This window comes from Vanellus vanellus, assembly GCF_965231255.1.
Source record: "Vanellus vanellus genome assembly, contig: HAP1_SCAFFOLD_44, whole genome shotgun sequence".
Lineage (NCBI taxonomy): Eukaryota > Metazoa > Chordata > Aves > Charadriiformes > Charadriidae > Vanellus > Vanellus vanellus.
Genome location: NW_028127957.1, coordinates 1,601,917 through 1,626,830, shown reverse-complemented (window position 1 = coordinate 1,626,830; position 24,914 = coordinate 1,601,917). Strand labels below are relative to the sequence as shown.

The following is a 24,914-nucleotide window of genomic DNA, read 5'->3' as shown; positions in this document are numbered from 1 at the left end:
GACCAACAGTGCCCCAAATACTGAGCGGCTGTGGGGTGTGGGGCCGGGAACCCCTCTGGGGTACCCCCTATGTGAAACGTTAAAGAAATAAAATGTTTGTCTCTAGCCCTCGTGCTGTCCTCCCTCCTCCCATCCCACCGCTGCGGGTGCTCCCCCGAGGGAGCAGGTGCAATCAGCAAGCACTGTGTGTTGAGCTCCCCTGCTCACAGCCATGCTCCGCCTGAAGGCGGCGAGGCAGGAGCAGTCCCCAGCCAACTTGGGCACAAAAAGGTTCATCTGACTCAGCGGGTGAGGAAGGGCCCGTTTCAACTCCGTACCTTTGGTATTCTCAGGTCGGAGGATTTGATGGAGCCAACTGAGAGCGGCAGCGTACGCTGTGGGGCTCTGAGCTGCTGCGTGGTGCCAGGTCTATCCAATGTCAGGCAGTAAGTTCACAGGAGACGTCACCGCTAACAACCCTTCTGAGGAAGTCGGTCCGTTTCTGTAGTCGTAGCCTGCCTGGAGAAACAGCCCCACGGAGTTAATAGTCTGCTGAGCAGCAAGGGAGCAGAGTCGCTGACTCTCAACCAAGGACTGAAACACAGCAACCCACTCTACTGCCTTCCCCCTACGCCCGCTGCCTCCCACAGTTTAGAAGAACCAGGGGGTTCCAAGTGAGGGGACCCCTCCCCCACTCCCCCAAATCTGCTCAACATCCCCAAACCTCCCTCAAGACACGGGACTCCTCCCACACACCTCCACTCCCCACACCGCCAACCCTCCCCCTCCCCCAACGCTCCAAAAAGCAGCAGTCCTTAGGGCAGACTCCTTAAGCTGACTCCACAGCTACGGCTCCCCGTCGGCTCTGGGGGAGACAAGGGGGCCCCGGGGGTCTTCGTGGGCTTTAAGGGGGTCCCAGGGCTGCCCACGGGCTCCCAGCAATGCCCGTGCCCACTACCCACCCCCGCTTCAGGGGGCCCAGCGCTGACAAACCCCGACCCATCTCGGGGGTACCTGGGGGGACTCGGCCGTGGGCTGGAGGCGGGAGAAGGGGGCACGGCCGGGCTGACCTGTCGGAGGAAGCGGGGGGGCTGAGAGCGGAGCCCAGAGCGGAGCCAAGTGCCCGGCCAGGCCGACCCCGGGCACCCTGCGCTGCGGCCGGGGCTGCCGCCACCTGCGGGGAGCGAGCGGGGGGGGAGGAGGCGGCAGCGGGGGACGGGGGGGGTGGCCTGAATCGGCTCTGTTTCCCCCGGGGACCGCTCCGCCCCCCCCAAACAGGCCCAGACCGCCCCCCGAGCCCCCCAGCCCGGTCCCGCCACCCCACAAACCCCCCGAACTGGCCCTGCACACCTCCGCGCCGCCGCCGCCGCCTCCCCGCCCGCCCGCCCGCTCCCACCCTCCTCGGCTCCGGTCCCCCCGTCTCCCCCGGTACCGACCGTCGCAGCTCCCGCCCGACGCCGTACACCGGAAGTGCTCCCCCTCACGTCCGCCCACCCGCGCATGTGCCGAGGCGAAAACCCGGGCCACGCCCCCCTGCGTCGCCGCGGCAAACGCGAGCGAGGGGGCGGGGCCGCGCCGAGGAGAACGAGCCCCGCACCACAGCTTCTCTCCGCGTCGGGCAATGCGAGGCCGAAACCATCCCAGCCCTCCCCAAAAAGAGCCGGGACCCCCCGAAACCATCCCAGCCCTCCCCAAAATGAGCCGGACATCCGCCTGCAGAGCTCCGCCAGCCCCCCCGACGGATATCACGGGGATGGGGGGGAAGAAAACAACCAGAAAGGTACTGAAAATAGCTTGGAGATGGGGCTTAGAGATCCTTCCGAGAGGCAAAACCCGGCCTTTGTTCTCATTTTTGATCACGGGGTTTCGCAGTGCTTCGCGGGCAGTGGTTATCCAGGGGCATCAGCTATCCCGGGAAGCGAAAGTTCCCATCCCGTGTGGCAAAAGTCCACTCGCATGAATAACTTAGACAAAACCAGCCCACAAAAAGACAAGAGGCACCTTTGGTCACCTTTTCCTAGAAGTTTCTCTAAACTGTATACTCAGATTGGCCCTGTCCTGCAGTTTCTTTCCCAGAGTTTTGCCCCCAAACCCACGCTTCTAGCCCCGGTCCCCAAGCCCTCCCTCAGGGCCCACCACCTTTCCCCAGCCCGGCCTGTCCTTAAAGCTTTTCTTTTCACACACAGCCCTTTCCACTCACCTCCCTTCGGGGCCTCCTCTCTCACAGGCACCTCACAGCCCTGCAAACCTCCCTCTCCCGAAAACCCATTCCCCCCTCACTCCCCCCTCACACAACACCTACTCCCCTCACACCCTCGCTCCCACCCCCCCCCCCCCATCTCTCGCCCCCCCCTTTCCCCTCTCCTCCCATTCAAAATGGCGCCGCCCTTCCCTTCCCCTCTCGCCTTTTCCTGCCACAGCCGCCGCCCCCCGCTCAGGTGACACCGCACACAGCCGCCATGAGGCGCGGCGGGGAGGGCCGGGGCTGTGAGAGGCGATGGCGGTGAGGGAACTCTTGGCTTTTCTCCTCTTCTTTTCATCTCCTCAGGCTTCGGGCAGCCCCGCGTGGGCGGCTGGAGATCCCCCCCTCCCCTTCCAGGAGTGGCCCCGGCCCTGGGGCGGCCCCCGCCTCCCTCCTCCCCACAGGCTCTCCTCAGGGGGAGCCCCCAAATCTGTCCCCCGGGCGGCCCCACAGCCTCCTGTGAGGCTGGAAGCAGCGGTTCCCTCGGGGAGTCTCCAAACCTGTTCCCGGGGTGTCCCCACAGCCTCCTGCGTGGCTGGGAATGGGGTTTCCTTCAGGGAGAGGCCCCAAATCCATCTCTGTCGTTGCCCTACAGCCTCCTGCATGGCTGGGAGCAGTGTTTCCCTCAGGGAGAGCCCCCAAATCTGTCCCCCGGGCGGCCCCACAGCCTCCTGTGTGTCCGGGAATGGGGTTTCCTTCAGGGAGAGTCTCCAAACCCATTCCCGGGGTGTCCCCACAGCCTCTTGCGTGGCCGGGAATGGGGTTTCCCTCACGGAGAACCCCCAAATCCGTCTCTGTCATTGCCCTACAGCCTCCTGCATGGCTGGGAGCAGTGATTCCCTCAGGGATAGATCCCCCCTCATCCCCAAAACTATCCCCAGGGTGGCCCCACAGCCTCCTGCAAGGCTGGGAGCAGTGTTTCCCTCAGGGAGAGCCCCCAAATCCATCCCCAGGGTGGTCCCGCAGCCTCCTGTGTGGCCAGGAATGGTGTTTCCCCCATGGATGGAGCCCTCTCCTTTCCCTGACTCCACTCCTGGGCAGCCTTTTCCTCCCTCCCACCTTCTCCCCACAGCCTCTTCCAGGGCTGGGAGAACACTCCTGCCCTTTCTCTTCCTGCGGGATTTGAGAAGAAGAGCCCCCCCGTCTGCCCAGCCCACACGTGGGGTCTGGGCAGCTCCACGCCTTGTGTTTGAACCGGGAATTGGGATATTTCAGTTTTCTTCTGCGATCAGGCCTGGTTGTGAAAGGGCCAGTTGTAGTGGTTAGGCTTTGGTGGGTGAGTAACAGCAACTCTTATTTAACTTTTCCTTTTTTTTAGATTTTGTGTAGGGGGCTCGTTGTCCTCACGCCCTCGAGTTCTGCTCCAGGTCAAGCGAAGCCCCATGGAACTGGCCCTAAGGGCGGCGGCGGCCATGGACCAGCGCCCCTTTGGCGTCGAGAACGTGGTTTATTTTGAGGTGAATCTCCCTGTTTTTCTTGAAAAGCGGGGGTCTGGTTTGTAGCGAGGCTTAAAACCCCGGGTTGTGCCTAAACGTGGGTCTGATTTCAACCTCAGGGGCTGCAACTCTGTCCAGCTCTGACTCACAGCCCTGGCAGCACCGTCAGCATGCCGGGCTCGGCGTTCTCTTGTATTTTGAAGGGTTTCTTACGGATCGGCAGCAGCCGGGGATATTTAGCAGCTGTGTATTGGTGGTGGAATCCATGTGGTGAAAAGATCTTTGGGGTAAAGAGGTGAATAGGTGTTGTTTTCTTTTTTTTCACCTGGAGAATGTTTCTTGTTGCCTTGTACCTGTAAAAAGATGTTCAAATCGTTAAGGTGTTCAAATCGTTTCATAAAATTACCCCCTAGACAGGAATATGTTTTGTGGTTGGTTTGGGTTTTTTTTTATGAGAGTCCTTTCAGCCTGCTCTCCAGGTGGAAATGGGAAATGCAAAGGCATTACAATGATAGATTTGCTAAATCTGTTGCCAAGGTCTATATTACTGGCTTTCCCTGAAGCGGGGAAAAGACGTCCTGTTTAGTTGTTGTTTGCATTTGAAATTCTCTGTGAAATGGATTAAGCAGTGTGGGCTTCTTTTTGTGGGTCTGCCCTTGGAAGGAGAGCGCCTTGAGGAAAAGGCTTTTCTGGAGGGGACAGAGAATTTAATTGCTGATGGCTCTAAAAGCGCGCCCTGTTTGGGTGGCCTGAAAACAAAACCCGTGAAAATCCATGACTGAAAAATGAGACTTTCTCCTAATGATCGGGGCTGCTGTTTCTACTGATTGGCCCATGAATAACAGCTCGTTCCTTACTCGTGGCTGAGGACCCTTGAATTGTTTCCCAAAGCCTAAGGCAGCGGGAAGGGCTGGGGTTGTCAGATCACTGCAAATCAAATAAAAGCGAGCGGTTTGGAGTTGTCTGGTTCCCTCTTTCTTTTCCCAAGAAAGAGGGGTGGAAAATGGTAAAATGTTTTGCAGCAAAGTTCAAAATGGCAAAGGATGTACCGTGTGGGGGGTGGGACGTGGGTTTAGGTGTTGGTGGGGACCCCAGCAATAAACCGTAAGAGGTAGAGCAGCTTTGTGGGACTTTTGGGGCTTGTTTTTGTGTGGATATTCGCTCGTTGCAGACCACGTGCCGGAGCCCTCCAACAGAGGCATTAGAAAAAGAAGTCTTTTTCTTAGTACTAATGCTTTGAATTTTCCAGTGTGGGAAAAGCTGCAAAAGTGTGTATTTCTGCCCAGCTGCGGAGAAATGGGTAATACTGAGCCCTACAATAGCTTGGTTGTTTTTTTTCCCCCTGTGTGATGACTGGTGTGGAGGGAGTTTGTACCAAAGAGTCAACTTCTGATTGTGGGCAGCCCCTGTTTTAGGAACTGTTGCACAGATTGCTTATCGATGCGAGTGCTGCCGCGACTCCCGCACTCCCTGCTGAGTGATAATCCAAAACTGCAGAGCGAGCTGGGTGCCCGTGGAAGGGGAACTGCACTCTCAAGTGGAAATACTTGGGGTCTCTTTGCCTGTGGGAGGGAAAGGGACGTCAAGAGTCAACCTAAAGGAACTTCTCACCTTCAGAGATCGGGCTCTGGAGGTGACGGTTAATTGAGGGGAGTCGTGGAAGCGTGCTTTACTGAGCAACATGCTGCTGCTGGCCCAAGACTAAATGTCTCCAAAGTTTGGGGTTGGTTTAAGTGCTTTTTGGTTATTAGCTGGATGTCACTCTTACAAGCACCTCTTGCCCTGTCTGGAGGGGTTTGCTGCTGCCTCCTGCGTTCGGCCGAGGGGACCGGCAGCCCTCAGGACAGGGACTTTCTCAGGCATGGAGGTTAAACCTGGTGCGTGCTGCTTAAAAAGTGCTCTAGGTGTTAGTGCAGTGGTCACGGTGAGAAATGTGGTGGCTTAGGGGAGCCTGAGATTTGCATTCCTCTTAAGTGCGTGGGATTTTGGGGAGCCTGGGTGGTACAATCCCCTTCCTGCTCCCAGATTCCTGTCGCTGACCCATCAGCGGGTGTCCTGGTTTGAGGTAAAACAGAACCAATTTTGTTCAGTAACTTGGCTTCTTAGCTGGGCCTCTTCTAACTACTGAAATTAACTGCATATTGTGCAGACAATGTTCACTCTCTCTGAGTGATAAGACCAATTGTTTACAGCTGATGCCCAGGCATGGGATGCAGAGAGGCTCTTGCTTACACTTATTGCCATAACAGCCAAGGCCAACCAACTTTGTCATTTGCCACGTTGGAGGGTCGGAAGCGGAAAAGCATAGTGGGGTCCCACCTGGAGGGAGGAGCGGACAGGACAGGTGACCCAAAACTGACCAACAGGGTATTCCATCCCATCTGCCTCATGCTCAGTAGAAAAGCTGAGGGACCAAAGGGTCACGGGCTCTTCCTTCAATGGCCGACGTCTGAGGAGGACTCTCTCTGCCTGTGATCCCAATCCTGACTCCAGATCCGGAATCCAGTTCCCGTCCGTCACTGAGTCCAGCCTGGGACTGCCCCAGTGCCAGCCGGTGATGTGATTGTCATCTCGGGAGCTTGATACGGTTTTGTATATATTTTTCATTATTTCTTTTTATTTTATTATTAATATTTCATTAAAGTAGTTTAGTTTCTTCTAAACTCGTAAGTCTCTTTTTCCTCCTCTGCCTCTCTCTTTGTAGAGGGGTAGAGGGGAGCATCTGTCGGTCCCGTCTGGGGTCCCTTGGGTCCCCAGTGGTGGATTTGGCCTAAACCACGACAGCGGGGTGTTAGCAGAGCTGGTGCCCGCAGCGGCTGAGGGTTGGCATGATCCCGGCATCGCCGGAGCTCTGGAGCCGAGGAATGGGAGCGTGGCCCATTTCCATCATGGCTTGTGAGGGAAATAGTGCGGTTTGATATAGCCGGGGTGCGTAAACAGGGATTCCTCTTTGCACGTGTGCTTACAGGGTGCACGCAGGTGTGTTACTTGGAGTGTTTCTTAATGCCTGCGAAGCTTTCCGAGATTGGTTACTGAGCGTTGCTTTGCTGTGCAAGTGCAAAGTGTTATTTTCATGGAGAAACCAGCTCGGATGTTCCATTTAGGCATTCTGCCTTTAAAAAAAGAAAAATATTTTAAAGCTTTCCTTGCAGGCAGAATAACATCTGCTTTTGAGGATTGTTTCTTTCCCTGCAGGGTGGAAAAATCTACAGCCTCGCTAAGGCTGCAGAGGAAGAAAACTTGTCAGTTTCCTAGAGCAAACTGCAGTTTGGAGAGGGGGGGTGGTTTGCCAGAGCGCCTTTTAGCACCTGGTCGGGCACATTTCTTTTCCCTCGGGGCTGAGGTTTAACATCGCCTTTTCATGTGGCTGGGTTTTGGTTGTATGAATTAATGGGTGTTTCAATGGGAACCACAAGAGCTAATTTCTCAGTCGCCATCCCAAAAATTGTGCATTCTAAAAAATCAGAATGCGGATGCAAGAACAGAATTTGGACCAGATTCTCCGGCGCCAGGACAGTGCACCGATGCTCCAGGGTGCTTTCCCCGGCAGCGAAGGCATGGTCTGGCAGGAAGGCGGTGGTGGGGATGGCGAGGTACTGCCGGCTCAGCCGCCCCATGGCCGGGAAGCGATGCTCGTTCTTCTTCCACCAGCGCAGCAGCTGGTGCTGCGCTTGCAGAGGGGCTCCAGGATGTAGTTTTCCAGTTGCTGGTGGATCTCGGGTATGCTCTCCTCGGGTCCTACCCCAAAAGGATGTCATAGATGCTCTGAGATGGGGCGCTGGTGCATGGGTCCTTGCGAGCAGGCAGCTGGCTGCCGGCATCTGCGCCTGTGGCTTTGGAATCCGAGTTTGGCACCCCAGACTGGGTGGCAGATGGGGACTGGTGGTTGCAAACCCACAACAGCGTGGTTCTCACTGGCTGGTGCAGCTCGCTTCTCAGGCTGGGGCTGAGAAACTGCATCTCCTTGAAGCGCGGGTCCAAAACAGAGGTGATAACTGCTGGGCTTTCGAGCACTTTCTCGAATGCAGTTCCCTTCAGTTTGGAAGACGGCAGAACACGGAGAATGGCATTACATGCGATCTACTCCTTGGTGTGTTGATTGGACAGGGAATCAGTCAAAAGAGAAAATAAGAAAAATTAATTTGCCTTCTACTTGGATGGCAGAAATCTACGAGAGGCAATAGAAGTTGGATGGTTGAACAAAATCTTGCATGGCTTTGAGTTTGCCCTGAGCTGACGGCTGCAAAGCCTATTGCGAAACCTATTCATTTTTGTGATTGTAGTGATTTTTGTTGGTGTTTTGTTTGGATGTCTTAAGAGTATCGTTATCAAGCAATTATCTCCCCCCAGCCCCGCCATGCCCGCCCTCAGCAATGGGCCGATGGGGTCCTCAGCTGTCAGGTGGGAGGCAGCGGCACCGGGGCAGGGAGGGGGATGCCCGGTACCCCCGGGCGGGCCGTGCCGCCGGTGTGGCTGGAGGATGCTCCATGGCTGCTCACTGCGGCATTTCCCATGGCAGGGAGGAAACACAGGGGGAGCAGGGGGTGGGGGCAAATGGGGGAGGCAAAGCATCTGCACGGGGGGGAGGGGGGGCGCTGTGAGGGCCATGGAAAGGGGAGTGAAGGGCATCTGCAAGGTTGGAGGGGGTAAGGAGGGTGGTAGGTGTCTAAAATGGGGTGCTGGGGGTGTGCAAGGAGGGGGGGCAGCAGGCCGCTGAAGGGGGGTGTAAGGCATCTGCAAGGCGGAGGGGTGGGGGCTCAAAGGGGGAGGTGAGGGGTACCCAAGGTGGGTGTGCGAGGGAGGCACCTGGGCGATGCCTGTTGGGGGTCTCCCCACCAGCCCCCCCCTCCTTGTCCCCTCCTCCGCATCTCGATGTGACCCCCTGGTGATGCTGTGGCCCTTCAGAGCAGTGGGACAAAGGCCACTGTCCCCACAGAGCCCCATGCCACCCGGTCACCTCAGCTATTGTCCCACCGGGCGCTTGTGCGGATGCGCCTGGTGTTGGGGTGCAGGCAGGAGGTGGCTGGGTGGTCCCCCCATCTTTCTGCATTTCCTTAGCCTGGGGGAGGGCCTGTCCGCCCCCCCGCTGCACCCATGGGACCCGGCTGCAGGAGCTGCTCTCGGGGGCAAACGAGAGGTGGGGAATTAATTAATCTGGCCTGAAATTACAGCTCACGGCAAAGACTGAGAGGAATTTGCGTCTCCACCAGCAAGGGATGACGGTCACGTCCTGGTGATGCTCAGCTGTGACCTGCGTGTGTCCCCCCCTCACAGCCCCACTTTGGGGCTCTGGAGATGTGTCCTCTCCCGGGTCCAGTCCCCGTCACAGCCCAAATCCTGGCTCAGGAGCCAGAGGGGTCCCCGCAGGGGACGGTGCTGACCCCCACGATAGCAAAGGAGGGAGCCACAGGACCGGTGGCTTCGTCTGGGTAGGATGGAGATGGAGAGGGGCAAGGAGGGGGGTCTCCTGCTCCACCACCAGAGCAGCTCCCCCAGTTTGGCCCCTCATCCCCTTATAACACTGAGATCAGTGTTATTAATTACACTTTGCGCGAGATTAATTACATTAATCGTCCCTCCTGCTGCTGGTGGCCAGTCCAGCTTGCGTGTGACGGGACGAGGGGGCCGAGGTGGGAAGTTTGCGTGCTCGTGCGATGCTTTTGGCCTCCCCCGGCACCGGGAGGACTCAAAGCCGGACGTGAACCTCTGCTTTGTACTTTTCCTCATCCTCAATTACATCAACGCTTCCCCAGGGAAAGATTTTTCTTTCTAACTGGAGGAGTTGCACTGAGACAGGTAAACTGAGGCAGGACAGTCAAAAATCCCTCTCTCTCCTGCTGGGACAAAAAAAACGCTGCAGCAAAATAATAATTTGGAGAAGTTTTCTTGAGATGGAACAACACTCTCTGCTCCGAAACTCAAAAGTGAGCTCGCCATCCCCTTTCCCAGCCCAGTTTCGATGCTTTGATGTTTTCCAGGCACCTGGCAGCGGTGGCGAAGGACAAAGTACTCGGGGGCCAGAAAAAGCTCATTCCCAGATGGGAACGTTTGTTCCTTTTGCTCGTTAAATTGGCTGGCGAGTGGGAGGTGTGAGCTTCCCCGAGCGTCGCTGCTGCGCGGCGGCAGGTGATGCCATTCGGTTGAAGCAGGAATTTGGGGGATAAAAAGCAGATTTCCGGTATTTTGCTCTTCTCTAAAGAGAAGGGTTTCCTGGAGGCCCTTTCAAAGCTGCAGTTGCGACTCGAGTGTGAGAAGTGGTTGGTTTTTTATTTCTTTGAGCGCGGTGATCCCAGTGATGCTTCCCCAGCCCCGGGGGCAAGGGGAGAAGAGAACTCCTGTAGTTCTCCTTCAGCTTTTAAGGCACAGATGCTCTTTGTGCAGCGCTGGCAGTGGTATTTCAGCCAAGGAGGGCATTAGCTGTCAGCCCTTGGCTTTTTTTTTTTGAGGGGAAAAATGCAGTTTTGTGTGGAAAGCGGGCTTGCAGCAAGAGAAGCCTGAGCCTGGTTGGGCTGAAGACGAAGCTTCACCCTTGTAGGTTCTGAGGGCCTTTGGAGGTAGGTGGTGGCCATGTCCTGTGGCCAAGTGCCATCTAGTGAGTCCTGCAGGTATCACGTTTGGAGAATGAAACTGGCTGTGCTCAAAAGTGTGGGGTTGGGTCTCCCCACCCCACCCCACCCCCAGTTTGGAAATCCCTATTTTAATTTTTCGAAAGGAACCACAAGAATGAAGCAGGAGGCTTGGTTTTGGTTTGAAACACTCAACTGTCTCCCCTTTTAGTAAATCCTTCCAGACTCACGGTGTATACAATACAGGTGACATTACAGGTGGTTTTATTTGGGTAGGGGAAAAAAAACCTCCTCCAAGTCCGTGTTTTTAGGGCTGTGCCTGAAGGAGGAGACATGCAGAGGTGTGATCCTCGTTGGCTCGCGTGGCCGCGGGGATGGGTGATGACTGGGAGGACGTAAGGGAGCTCTCCTCACCTGGCCCCAACTTGTACCTTCTTCTTCTCGCTAAACAGAGACACGACGAGGAGGCGGTGATGGACCAGGGAAGAACGAGCACCGTTGCCAATATTCAGTATGAGAAGGAGGAGCTGAAAGGTGAGTCGGGAGAGGTGGCACCAGCTCCACGCGTTTTCCCGTTGCGCAAAGTCCCTGCCGCGTCCTGTGCTCAGTGTACGCATCACCTGCAGCGAAACGTGGCGTGCTTCTAAATAAACAAGCACAGTTATTTTCACATTTTTTTTAATGTTGTGGCTTTTAGACAGAGGGGAAAAAGCCCCCGCGGCATCTGTGGTGTGAGTGTTGGCCACGGAGCTGGGTAGTTCCCAGCTTGTTTTCTCAGAGGCTGCTCTTGGCTTGGAGAGGTCAGGAGAATAATTTGATGGCTGCAGACACAGGGCTGTGATTTTCTTTTTTTTTGTTCCAGACTTCATTATCACGGGACTAATTGGATCTCCTCTTGTCGCCTTGTGCCGACAAAGATTTTAAAAATAATTACCTTCTGTGGCTGCTTAATGAGCAGGTCTGAGTGTTGTCCAGCCGAAGCTGGAATTTGAGATGAGGGTTGATACTTTCAGGGCACTTTTAGGTGACCCGGAGCCATCGCTTGTTGTTGCTCTGTTGTTGCAAAGTTAGAGTAAAACAGGCTTGTAAAAAGGGACGGGTCTCTGACATTCAGGAATGCAGTGAAACTAAAATGAAGAGAAGTTGGTGTTTCCTCCTGGGATGGCTGTGCTGGTTTAATCATGGCAGCGGCGTCAACCATCTCCGCAATATCAAGAGTGATGAGAACGCTGCTTTTTTTGCAGGCCACCACACCCTGTCCGTGGGCATGCGGATGCCGCTGGTGAGGCAAAGCCACCGGCACCACCGACCCCACCGCCAGAAGCATCGGAAGAAGGAACGGGAGGACTGTGGCCCGATGGAGCAGGGCTACCACTGTAAGTCCCGCCGCAGCATTCATGAGCCTCCTCGGGGCTGCATGGGTGCCGGGGTCCTCTGCAAGCAGGTCCGTGTGGCTGATTTGTGTGGTTTGCTGTTCTTCTGAGGGAAAGTGGCATTATTTGGGAGGCAGTTGAAGGCATAATGGATTGAGGCTGGTCTTCCTTAGAGGGATCCTGCCTTTAAAAATGGAAACGTGGGGAAGGAAAGTGGCCCATCCTTATGCAGAGGTGGAACAGATGGTTCTCCTTCTCCATGGCTCTGTGCAAGCCTGGCCAGACCCGGGGGAGAGGGGCCAGCCCAATATTTAGGGCTGAACTGGTGCCAATCGATGGCCATGTAGGGCTTGCTCCAGCGCTCGCTGCCGTCTTCCACATCCTCCTCAAACTTCAGCCACCTGCGGACATCGGGCACGATCAGCCCCGTTGCAAGAAAACAGCCTCAGCTCTGCAACCCCTTTGGTGCAGCTACGGGGCGGCAAGAGGAGAAGGCTCCGCGCATTGGCACCTGCAGCTGCAAAAGCTTTGCGTCCCAGAGAGCGGAAGGCAGAGCCCGTGGCCGCCACCGCAGCTGGCAGCAGGGATTTACCTTGCCGTTTCCTTCCACTCGGCATCTTCACCCTCCTTCAGGAAGATCTCATCCAGCTCGGTGAACAAGTGGTGGGGAATGTGCTGCTCATCCTCCTCGGTGCCAAGGATGAACTACACCCGCTGGGATGGGGTGTCTGGGGGCAGAAGATAAATCCCGTTACCACACCTGCATTCGGCCTGTCACGCTCACATGCAAAGCGGCCATCGATTGGCACCAGTTCAGCCCTAAATATTGGGCTAGCCCCTCTCCCCCGGGTCTGGCCAGGCTTGCACAGAGCCATGGAGAAGGAGAAACGCCAGATCGGGCAAAAAATGTCATTATCTAGGATGGCAAATAATTATCTGAGTGGAGTGATGAATAAGCACTTTGATGATGGCTTTTAGCAAAAGAGAATTCTTCCTTTTGCTGCAAAGGCTGAACTGCAGGTCCGTGGCTACTATCATGACGGATGAGGTGTGACGAGATAAGAGATATCTCCGGGTCATTTTGGGGGCTTTCTTCACCTCTCCCTGTCTCTGTAGTAGTGAGGAAGAGGGTTTGTTGTCCCTCTTAGCTGCCTGCAGGAGGCTAAAATCCCACCTGGGCTGCAGCCTGCGCCTCATCCTTCTCCCCAGGGTCCCCAGCATGCTGCCCCCAGTGGTGGCATTGCCAGGGCCAGTGAAACTTCTCCTCTTGAAGCAGAAGGCTGTGGGGTGCCATGGGGGACGGGAGCCTGGTGGAGATGGTTACAAATACTGTGATGCACAGATTTTTCCTTTGGGGGGAATATTTCCTGCCATTTCCAACAGGCGATCTGCGGAAAATGACCTTGCATTTCGCCAAGAGCTTATTGCACTGGTTAGGACATCCGAGATGGGTCATCCTCTCACCTGGTTGTCTCCTACGGCAGGTCTTCCACGATGTTGCCTATAAAGCCAAGAACCGGGCTGACCTGGTGGCTGGCATCAATGAGTTTCTGGATCAGGTCATGGTTTTGCCGCCAGGAGAGTGGGATCCCTCCATCCGAATTGAGCCCCCGAAAAACGTCCCTTCGCAGGTGGGTGCTGCGGCAGAAGGAGGCACGATGGGGACGGGCAGGAGGGCAGCACGGCTGGGGGTGCTGCTCAGGGGCCCAAATTTACAGGTCACATACCCAGCCCAAAAAGCAAAACAAGCCAGTGGCTTAAAAGACATATCTTTATCTTATTTCCATTTTACCAGGAAAAAAGGAAGGTGCCAGAAGCTCTCGATGACAGTGCTTCTTGCAGCAAGCCGGAGAAACACAGCGGTCCTGAACTGGAGCAGACAGGAAGGTGTGAACTGAAATAGTTTGGTGGGGTGTTTTTCTGTTTGCCCCTAAAATCTGAGTGCGCACCTCCCTTCTAGCAGAGTTTTGGGGTGAAGTGGGTCAGTGAAGGGGCTCCAGGTTACCAGCTTGGTCCCTTGGGCTGGGTGGGTGGGAGATTTGGGCAGCTGGGCTCAGCCGCAGTGTGGTTGCACACAGGTTTTCTTGCTTTGGGGTGGAAGCAGATGTGTAAGTACCTCCAGGTAGAGCTGTGCTGCTTCTCAAAGTGAGGGACTGTTGCAATAAGAGGGGACGGGCTCTCAGGTTTGGTCTCTTTTTCTTTTTGTTGGAGGGTTTCTTTTGTTGGAGGATGGACAGTGGGGTGGATTGAGAACTGGCTGACAGATAGAGCTCAGAGGGTTGTGGTTAGTGGTGCAGTCTAGTTGGAGGTCAGTAACAAGTGGTGTCCCTCAGGGGTCAGTACTGGGTCCAGTCCTGTTCAATATATTCGTCGATGATCTGGATGAAGGGATAGAGTGTACCATCGGCAAGTTTGCTGATGACACTAAACTGGGAGGAGTGGCTGACAGGCCAGAAGGCTGTGCTGCTTTACAGCGTGACCTGGACAGGCTGGAGAGTTGGGCAGGGAGGAACCTAATGAAATTCAACAAGGGTGAATGTAGGGTACTGTATCTGGGGAGGAATAACCCCACACATCAGTACAGGTTGGGGGCTGACCTCCTGGAGAGCAGCTCTGTGGAAAGGGACCTGGGAGTCCAGGTGGACAACAGGATGACCGTGAGCCAGCAACGTGCCCTGGCGGCCAAGAGGGCCAATGGCATCCTGGGGTGCATCAAAAAGAGTGTGGCCAGCAGGTGGAGGGAGGTCATCCTCCCCCTCTACTCTGCCCTGGTGAGGCCGCATCTGGAGTACTGCGTCCAGTTCTGGGCTCCCCAGTTCAAGAAAGACAGGGATCTGCTGGAGAGGGTCCAGCAAAGGGCTACGAAGATGATTAGGGGATTAGAACATCTTTCATATGAGGAAAGGCTGAGGAACTTGGGTCTCTTTAGTGTAGAGAAAAGGAATGAGGGGGGATCTTATTAATGCTTTCAAATACTTAAAGGGAGGATGCCAGAGGGATGGGAGGAGTCTTTTTTCAGTGGTGCCCATTGATAGGACGAGGGGTAATGGGCACAAGCTTGAACATAGGAAGTTCCATCTTAACATGAGGAGGAACTTCTTCACTTTGAGGGTAGTGGAGCACTGGAACAGGCTGCCCAGAGAGGTTGTGGAGTCTCCCACTCTGGAGATGTTCAAAACCCGCCTGGACGCTGTCCTGTGCAACCTGTTGTAGGTGACCCTGCTCTGGCAGGGGGGTTGGACTAGATGATCTCCAGAGGTCCCTTCCAACCCTGACTATTCTGTGATTCTGTGGTTTTTTTGCATGCCTCAGTTTCTACTGGGGCTAAAATGGGAGAAGGAGACTTCTTTTTAGCAATGGAAGTTACTCTGTGCTTGCGATTGTCCTTCCTCAGCCAAGAAAACTTAACGTGGTCTTCCACGAAAATGGTTTAATTTTTTTTCCTTCCTCCAGGCTCTTTGGAGGTTTGATCTGGGATGTGAAGCGAAAAGCCCCCTGGTTCTGGAGTGACTTTCGGGATGGTCTGAGCCTGCAGTGTCTGGCGTCCTTCCTCTTCCTCTACTGTGCCTGCATGTCCCCCGTCATCAATCACCTTTGGGGGACTGCTGGGGGAGGCGACCAACAGCCACATAGTGAGCACCTCTCTCTGTTGGGTGGCACGAGGGAGGACAACACTCATGCAAAAGTCCTTGCTGCAGTGAATTTGCACTTGTGGTTTTCCCTCTAATGATTTAATTACTCGCTGCTGCCTCTCTTCCCTGGACAGAGTGCCATGGAGTCGCTGCTGGGCGCATCCATGACCGGCGTGGTGTATTTCCTCTTTGCTGGCCAACCTCTCGCCATCCTCGGCAGCACCGGCCCCGTCCTCGTGTTCGAGAAGATCCTCTACAAATTCTGCAAGTAAGGCTGGCTGCTGCGGCCAGGTGCTGCGAGCGCCTTCAGAAGAAGGCAGGGATGGAGAAAAGATGTTTTTCTTAGTGGTAGTTGGTAGATTTAAGTTGTCTTCTGTGTCACAGACATCACGCGCTGCTGCTTTAGTATGTGACGGTGCAGGAGCCCTCGGTCTCTGAAGGATGGATGGGTGGTTCAGGGGTTTTAGAGTTAAAGTGAAAGAGCTGGAGGAGGAGAAACCACAAGGATATGGATGCCCGAGATGGGCTGCACAGGGAAGATGAGACAAATGACTCTGGTTTGGGAATGAGGGAAGATTTGCTTTCCTCTCAGTACAAACTCGGGCACTTTTTTGCATGTTTTTTGCTGGAAGTGGAAATATATTTTACCCACATATCCAAACAGTTCTCTGGTCAAATGTTTTGATGATTTTTGAAAAAGCAGGAGCTTTTCAGGCAAAATGGATATTTTCCATGACAGTCTTTTTGTTGTGGCAACTGTGATGGGAGATTAACCTCTCTTATTGCAATTAAATTTATTATGAAGCCCCAACTTGCTGGCAGCAGGTAACTGGGTGCAAACCCAGCCGGTTTCGCTGTTAGGGCATCGGGGTGATGTGGGAGAACACCACCTTCCACAACAGGGACATGACCTCAATTAGCCTCCGAGGCATTAACACAAGGTAATTGTTAAAGAATGATAAATAATTGGCCTCTCCTCCTGCGGGCCCACACCCTGCGCCGCAGCCCTGAGGCTGTCTGTCGTAGGACGTGGAAACTGCATTTACCATCCGCAGCCTTGACACGCTCCTGAATTGCTGCCGACTTTCCCCAAAGGAAGGCACGGCTCGGAGCCTCTTGCTGCCCTTTCCACCCTGCATTTTCTTTTGCTTTCCCAGGGAGTACGCACTCTTCTACCTCTCTCTACGGCGTGCATTGGGCTGTGGACCGCCTTCTTCTGCACGGTGCTGGTGGCCACTGACGCTAGCTCTTTGGTGTGCTACATCACCCGCTTCACCGAAGAAGCCTTCGCCTCCCTCATCTGCATCATCTTCATCTATGAGGCTCTGGAGAAGCTGAGTCACCTGCGAGAGGCCTACCCTGTGCACACGCACAGCAAGCTGGACTTCCTCACCATCTCCTAGTGGGTTTCTTCCTCCTAAAGTGCCACTGCCCCTTGGCAGGAGCTCAGGGCTGCACCTCCATCGCCTTCCCCTCACCTCTGTCTTGGCTCCTCTCCTCCCAGCTGTAAGTGTGAGGCACCGACCCATCCCAGCAACGAAACCCTGCAGTTCTGGGAGAGCAACAAGATCAATGTGTCTGGCATCACCTGGGAGAACCTCACGGTGACTGTAAGTGCCCCGAGTCACTGCTTCCTCGTGCCGCGGCCGTGGCGTCCAGGGGCACTGGCCTGGTGCAAAGCTCAGAGCCCTTCAGGTGATGATGGGCTTCCAACTGTGCCAGTGCTGCTCTGAAAAGTCGTTATTTCAGTCTAAGGTGTGGGTTTAACCCCCTTGGGCCTGGGAAGGAGAGTCCACCTCATCCCTGACATGGTGGGCAATAACTGTTATCCTCAGGACAGCGGTTCTGTCTGGGAGCAAGGTTCAGTGGGTGCTTTGGTTATTGGAGAAGTTGGAGGACTTCAGTTCATGCTTGAAGGCCATAATTAGCTTCCTTAATTGGTTCCTAGTAACTCCAGGCCTTGCTTTCTTACTCAGCGCTGTCTGAAGGTACGTGCATAAACTTGCATGTCTGAGCAGCTCCTTGGGCCATTGTTGCTGGAAGCAGAGCTCAGGCACAGGGTGGGACGCTCTTATAGACATCTTCACCCCCCTTGGCTGTGTCCTGTGAGCCCGCCCCCTGTGAGCCCGCCCCTGGGAAGGGACAATTTGTCTCTTCTCCTTTCCTGTCACTGTTGTCTTAGCCCTCCTTCCCCGTTCCCTCTTTCACTCTCCCCAAGAGTTTCCAGTGTTTCCTTCCCCTCTGGTGTCTTCTTCAGCCACGGTTACCTGCCGTTCAAGCGGAGGATGTGCCATAGGTCTGTGGTACGGTGTCCCATCACATCTCCTGTCTCTGCTGTCGTGGAGAGTTTCATGGACCTGCCTGTGGACACGATGGCCCCTACACACCTGAAGTCCTCTTCAGGCTGAGAGATCTGGGGCTGTTCAGTCTGGAGAAAAAATGGCTCAGGGAGACCTTATTAAGGTGTCTCAATGCCTGATGGGAGGGAATGAAGGCAAGGGAGCCAACTGTACCTCAGGAGTTCCCAGTGAGTAGACTCGGAAGGTTGTCAAACTCTGGAACCACTGGAACACTGCAACCGCCCAAAGAGGTTGTTAACTCTCCACCAATGGAGATCTTCCAAACCCTCAGGAGTTCCCAGTGAGCTTTGAATTTTGAGGGTGAACAAACACTGGAACAGGTGTCTCAGAGAGGTGGTGGAGTCTCTAATAATGGAGTTATTCAAAACCCACCGAGAGAAGGTCCTGAGCAACCTGCTGTAGCTGACCCTGCCTCAGCTGGGGCTTGGACTACACGGTCTCCAGAGGTGCCTTCCAACCTCACCCATTCTGTGAGTGTAGAGGACAAAAGTAAGACAGAAAGAAATGAGAACAGATCCCCTTGGCCATAAACACCTTGGTCTCCTGTGGAGAGGACCTGTGATGAAGAGAGGAAACTTATAATGAGGAAGGAGTAGCAGAGATGGAGTGTTATGCACTGACTGTAATCCTCCATTTCCCATCCCTCGTGTGCCTCTCCAGGCGGGAGTGAGAAGAAGAAATGCAAATGCAAATGAAGGAGTAATTTGAGCCTAGGGGAAAAAAAAAAAAAGTGGGGTGGGGGAATGGTCTAAAATATTTAGTCATAGTTTCTGACTATCCAAGTCTACTTGACTTTGCAATGGACTGATAATTTGTAAGTGATTTCCCTGTCTTTGTTTTGACCCATGATCATCTTTCCCCTCGTATCATCTTGAGGACGGGGAGCGAGTGAGCAGCTTGGTTGTTGTCTGGCTGCTGGTCAAGGTTAACCCACCTTTCATAAACCCACTTTCATTCACAACCAGACTGGAGAGCACTTTGTAACGTGTGTGGTGGGGATGGGAGAAGCAGATACTGGGCTGATTGTTCTTGAATTCTGAGAGAACTAGACGAGGTAATCTGCTGACCTCTTCGGTCTCTAGCTTGCAGGCTGTAATTCTTACTTACACGAGGAGATGAATAAAAGTGTGCAGTTTCCGTTAGGTGTGACTGTGCACTGCTGTGGAAAAACTGCTTCCACAGACTAACAGCATGACTGCAGTTTTTGGAGATGTCTGCCTGCACAGCTAATTTTCCTGAACATTTCCTTTGTCTTTGGGCTTTTCACCATAGCCTAAGATAACATTTGGAGCTTGAGAGTTGGTTTTGGAGATGGTCTGCAACCTTAGCTTTGAGTGTCCGTGTTTATGCTACTTTATGTGCCTTTTAGATGGCTTTATCTGTTGCACGATCTTGGAGTTGAGCGGCACTTTTTCCCTCTTTGAGCAGTTATTTCAACACGCTCAGTTTTTGAAAGATGAGTTTTAGTGAACACCAGGTTTTTTACAGTGCTGTTTAAGCTGTTGCTGGAATTAGCGCTCAGCATGAGCAACTTGTAATTGGAGTCAGACAGAAGAATTGAAACACTGGGGCCTTTTGTCTTTAAGATGGCTGTGACTGGTGGTGGTGGCTGCGTTTCATTTGTTGCTCCAAGAGCAACGGCTATGTGGCTGGTCAGAGTCTAGCTTAGACCTCAGTCATTACAGTATTATGTCAACTCTTGCTTTAAGAAACAGTTCATAGCTGTTTCAAGAGATGCCGGTGTGAACAGGGTTAAATTTGACAGGGTGGACATGTTCTGTATTGCATTTACATCTCCGAACTGGAGTGCGGGGAGCTTGAGGTGTGCAGACAGCTTCAGGGATTAGCAAAATGGTTGATTGCAGTATGGAGGCTATGTGATGTGTACACAGACATTGCTACAGGTTCACTCACTGTAAACCTGGTGAAACTGTTTGTTTTCATCTGCTGGCTTTCACTGGCATGGACAAATGTAAAAGGTGGAAGATAAACAGAATATAAAAAATACCCACTGATAAGTCAGATGCTGCTGTGGGATAATTGAGTGTTTTGGTGGTTTGTTGAGCACCTCCGTTTTTGGAAGGACACCTGCATTCTCTCTGCTCTCTTTTTTTTTCTTCCAGATTTTGATGTGTCCAGAACATGAAATGGAGAGGGTAAACATGTACTGTGAAACCTGCAGAAGGCCTGTTTGTCGTCTATGTAAACTGGGTGGATGTCATGCAAACCACAGAGTAACAACCATAAGCACTGCCTACAAAACCTTTAAGGTAAAAGTAAATACTGTTGGACCTGGCCTTAAGAAGGGGGAAGAGCACTGAGCCTCGGGTTTAAGGGCAAACTTCCCCTGGCAGGATGCCAGGACGTGTGTTTGGAGGACACTGAACGAGTCATGAGGCATGCTGCTGTGCAACATCTGTTAATGTATATATTAGTGTGACATAGTGTGCGGCTAAGAAACTAAACTATATTTTCTATGAGGCTTCAAACAGAACCCCTTAAAAGCGCTTCCACCTTATGTTAGCCAACTGTGCATCAGTACTGACCAATGCAGAAGGTTTAAGAAGTTAATGGTTTACAATCTGGCTTTTTTAAGGCAAGTGTCCTTGTGGCTTGGGTTAGCTTATACTTCAGAAGCACTCCTGAAGAATCTGCATCGGCAGTTATCTGCTGGGACGCTGTATGTTTTTGAAGTTGCAGAGCTGTTGATTCCCTAAGCACCATACAACAGGGCAGACTTGCAAACACTGCTTTGTTATTAAAGAATGATTGCTGCTGCCTCCTCTTCTTCCTTTGCTTCCTCTCTTGCTCACAGGAGAGAAAAAAAAAAAAAAAGCCCATCCCAGCCTGCCTTCTGCTCTTTGGCCTCCTCGCCTGTTTGCAAGGCTTTTCCTGTACAGCTGTTAACTCTTGCAACTAAGGAAGTGCAGAGACACTCCTAAGTTCAAGTTTCCAACCACTCATTTTTCTAGCAAACCTTACTACAGATGAGTTAATAACCTATGAGGCTTTTCTATTAGTTCTGGTAATGTCTTGAAGACTCGTGTTCCTAGCCTAAGAGAGAAGGTGACTGCTGTGGCTGGGGAAGGATGAGCCAGCTGAGGCTGTCACCTCTTCTCCTCAGAGGCTGTGCCACCAGTCCTGCACATGGCAGTGGCCTGATGTCCCGGGCCAGTCATGGCGGGTCACTGAGCAGTTCTCCGCAGGGTTGCTGCTCATAACTGATGGCAGGCTCTTGTCCTCGTAACTACAGAAACTGAGTGCTGGCTGGGTGGCCCACCTGTGCTTGTTGTCAGTTTGGGTGGGATGCCCTTGTTCTGCCTGCCAGTTTGCTGTTTTCTTTTAACAGGAGAAGCTTTCAAAAGATATCGAGTACCTCATCAGTAAGGAGAGCCAGGTGAAAGCTCGCATCACGCAGCTGGATCTGCTGCTGAAAGAAACAGAGGTGAGAGTGGCTTGTGGGTTGTCTGGGGATGGACCTTGCAAGGACACAGCAGGGACTCCAAATGGAACAGTGAAGTGTTCCATATCCTTTGGGTTTTTTTTTTTTTGTTAGCCAGCAAAACCATTTCTGAACAGTTTGTGTTGGTTCTGAGTCACAGACGGTAAGACCTAATCCTGACAGTGTGGGAAATTTGGGCAACCTACAGAGGGAAGTTAAGTTTTGGGTGCTGCTGTGAATTTAATTGACATAAAGCTTATTTGATACCTTACCCAAAGAGAGGTGGGTTAGACTTACAGCTCTTGCATATGAGTGGTGCTGCACAATTTATGCTGTCTGTTTACCTTGAGGATGTTGCAGTGAAGTCAGAATTAAGGGCAAAATCTCCCTGCAGAAGAGTCAGAGCTGGGAGCTCACATACGAGCTGAAAAACGCAATGGCAAAAATTGGCAGGAGCTCCTGGCCCTGCCTGTATCTTGCTGCAGATGGCCTTTGTGCTTCATAGTTCCTTTAATCCAGGGCACTCATCAGAGGTGGCACTACAGGGCATAGGGGAGAAACTGGGCTGGACTCCCAGTTCAGGGTGACTGGGGAAGGTGGAAGAGCACCTAGGTCTTGGGCATGAAGACTTCAGACGCTGACTTGCTTTTACAGTGCTTTTCCATGAACTATTTAGACAAACGCTGTGCGTAACTCAATACATAATCGGAGGAATAATTTCCTGCTCTTTCCTCTCTGTGTTAACGTAGGAGACGCTTACTAGCTTGGGTGCAGTGCTGATTGCATTTTCAGTGTTGAAGAGCATAACAAAGCTCGTTAGTCTTGTCAGTCAAACAGATGACTAGTTTGCTCTGATCTCTTGAACAACCCTAAGTACATTTCTGTACACAGCCACAGTGCTGTGGGATCCGTCTAAAATGTCTTTTATTCCCTCCTAGTGCAACAGTGAAAGAGCTAAAGAAGAAGCATCTCAGAGTTTTGAGAAATTATCTCATGTCCTGGAAGAGAAGAAATCCACAGCTCTTAGGGCAATTGAAGCTTCTAAGAATTTAAGGCTGGAAAAATTGCAAACACAAGCAGAAGAATCTCAAGGGCTCCTGGAAAATAATGGCCTTGTAGGACTTGCTCAAGAACTGCTTAAAGAAACTGATCCATCTTGTTTTGTTCAAACAGCAAAACAACTTCATGTCAGGTATCTTATTAATTATCTTCCGTTCGAGGTACAGGTACTGTTCCAGGGATGTCTGGTCAGTCCTATTCTTTGGACACCTGCTAGGAAAGTACTGAATGCAAGTACTTTGTGTTGCAGAGCCTCAGAGGCGGTCCCGGTACCATTCAGTAGAAATTCCTATATTACAGTGTGCGTTAAAAAACAGCCCAGAGGAGGGGCTCTGTCCTGCGACAACGCCTAGCCTTCTTCAGTAGGACTGCAGTGGAAGGGTAACCCATTCAGCTCACTGATACAGTCCTTTGCTCAGAGATTGCATCGGGTGTTTGCAAGTTAATCTAACAGGTCTCTTCTGGCTTTAAACTCTTTGATCTGAATAGTTGTGCTCCATTAGCGCTTCACACCTATTTTGTTCTTTGAATGTAATGCCCCAAATTGTTAAAATGCTCTGCCAACCAAAAGATTCCCTGTTAGTTATCTTTACACTGATGTACAAAAGGCCTTTAAATTTTGCATTTTAATTCTGTCTAGAGAGACAAGTTTCTGGGACACATGAGTAAGTACCTGAAAAGAGAACTTTTTTTAAAGCAAAACCTAGCGGTTTTGCTTTAAGGAATGCACCCATGTGAATTCCTTTTTCCCTCTTCTGCCATCCCTCTGCTTCTGTGCTTTCAGAATCCAAAAAGCTACTGAATCTCTGAAGAGCTTCAAGCCAGCAGCTGAAACTACTTTCGAGAACTTTGATGGACATAGCCAAGCAAGAAGAGATCCTTGGTGACTTGTCCTTCCATTCCAATGGTAAATTATGAGAGCATCACGTCTTTCTTGAGTTACAGCTTTAAGGGCTTCTCTGGAAAGAGGCAAAACTTGTGCAGGGCTGCAGTTGCAGAACTCAATCTTGTGACTTGCATTGTCCCTTCTGCCTCTGTGATTCACAAGGCACTACCTGGCAGCAATGCTAGCTTCAGCTTTGATAAAGAAGCTAAGATGCCATGGCATTCAGAACCAGTTTACATTGGCTTCCAAAATATTGTAGTTAAGTAATACTAGGTCTTCCTAGCAGCTTTTTGTCGTGATTGCATGACAGAAAAGAATAGGTTTTTATATGGTTTTTTAGTTGCCAGCAAAAATAAATAATACAACTTTCAAAGTAAAACCAGAAAGGATTTAAGTGCATGAACAGACCCATCCTCATCTGCACTCTTTGACTGAGTCAGATTTCCCCCCCCCACTGTCCCCCCAGTGCTGTAGCCACTCAACAAAGGGCTTCTGTGTTTAATTCTAAAACAACATGTATCTACATTTGAGGTTTTTTTCTCCTGAATCTCTGTCATTCCAGGTCTAGAAATACCAGAAATCAATGAAGAGCAGAGCAAAATGTACAACAAAGCTCTGATCAGTTGGGAATGCCCTGGGAAGACAGACTCAGCTGATATCTATGTTCTTGAGTATCATAAGCTTCATAGAGAAGAGGAGAGTACAACGTGGCAGGAGATCGAAGTTTGCAGCAAGAGCAAAGTAATATCTGATCTCGATGACGACAGCAGCTATGCCTTCAGAGTTCGAGGATATAAAGGATCCATCTCTAGCCCTTGGAGCCGAAAAGTTATCTTGCGTACGCCTCCAGCCCCAGGTATTGGGTTTTCTTATGTCCACGAGCTGCTGGTGGTGTTAAGAGCTGTAGGTGGTTTCCAGTAGCTCCCAGACTTCTACTACACTGTTACCGGTTGTATAAATGTTTAAAAGCACTGTTAACAAACAGGTTAAGTAGGTAGCATACTGAGACTGTGTTAGCTTGCGTAATGTTCCTGGTAGCCTTTAAAAGCGAGGAATTCTAGTGCCAGCATGACTTAAAATATAGTTTATAAGCACAGAAATACTTAACTAAGAGAAAATTTTTTGGGATGCTGTTTTTCAGTTCTCAGTTTTCTTTTTGATGACAAATGCGGGTACAACAGTGAACATCTCCTGCTGAACCCAGGAAGAACCTCTGTGGAAAGTAGGGCTGGATTTCCTCTACTGCTGGGGTCTGAGCGCATGCAGGTCGGATGCTACACAACCCTGGATTACATCATTGGCGACACTGGGATTGCCAAAGGGAAGCGCTTCTGGGCTTTTCACGTGGAAGCCTATTCCTACCTGGTGAAAGTGGGAGTTGTTTCTAGCAACAAGATACAGAAGTTGTTCCATAATACCCATGATGTGACCAGCCCAAGGTAAATTGCAGACTCTTGCTTAATACATGTTTTGTATAAGGAGATGGCTTTTTAAAAAATAAATTAAGAGCGAGCCTGGTCTCAATTAGTATACAAGATGAACCTAAGCAGTGGGAAGTGGCTTGAAGGATATAGTGTAAGCAGGTTGTCCTGTTCATCCTCTACAATTAGTAGGAAGATGTTCTAATTGTCCAGAGTCCTATTTTCTTTCTTTCTGGGAAAGAAATCGGGTTTCTACAGATATCAAGATATGTCAGTTAAAGCAAGAAGGTTAAAAAAGAGAAAAAAAAAGCATCATTTGCAAGATTGAAGCAATGCTTAGTTGTCAATAGTAAGATTCTGCCTTAATTCCCTTAGCATACTAGGTTTGGCAGCCACTCAGAGGTACAGTGTTCACTGTGCATATCTGTGTGTCTTTGCTGTAGCTTGCGTCATGGTGGATTCCGAGTCACTGGCTCATCCCAGGCTATAGATTTGCATATGACACTGGAGTGCTACTG

At 51.9% G+C, this 24,914-nt stretch overlaps 1 protein-coding gene across 1 annotated transcript; it reads left to right on the top strand.

The window, feature by feature from the left end:
- Nucleotides 1-2,978: 2,978 nt before the first annotated feature.
- Nucleotides 2,979-24,418, top strand: LOC309684813 (E3 ubiquitin-protein ligase TRIM36-like; the record flags this gene model as incomplete). The annotated part of the gene is given in 8 exon segments (XM_082500672.1): nt 2,979-3,011; nt 19,712-19,858; nt 20,938-21,033; nt 21,969-22,222; nt 22,874-22,939; nt 22,941-22,996; nt 23,538-23,831; nt 24,117-24,418. Coding segments are annotated over 8 exon segments (1,248 nt in total).
- Nucleotides 24,419-24,914: the final 496 nt, after the last annotated feature.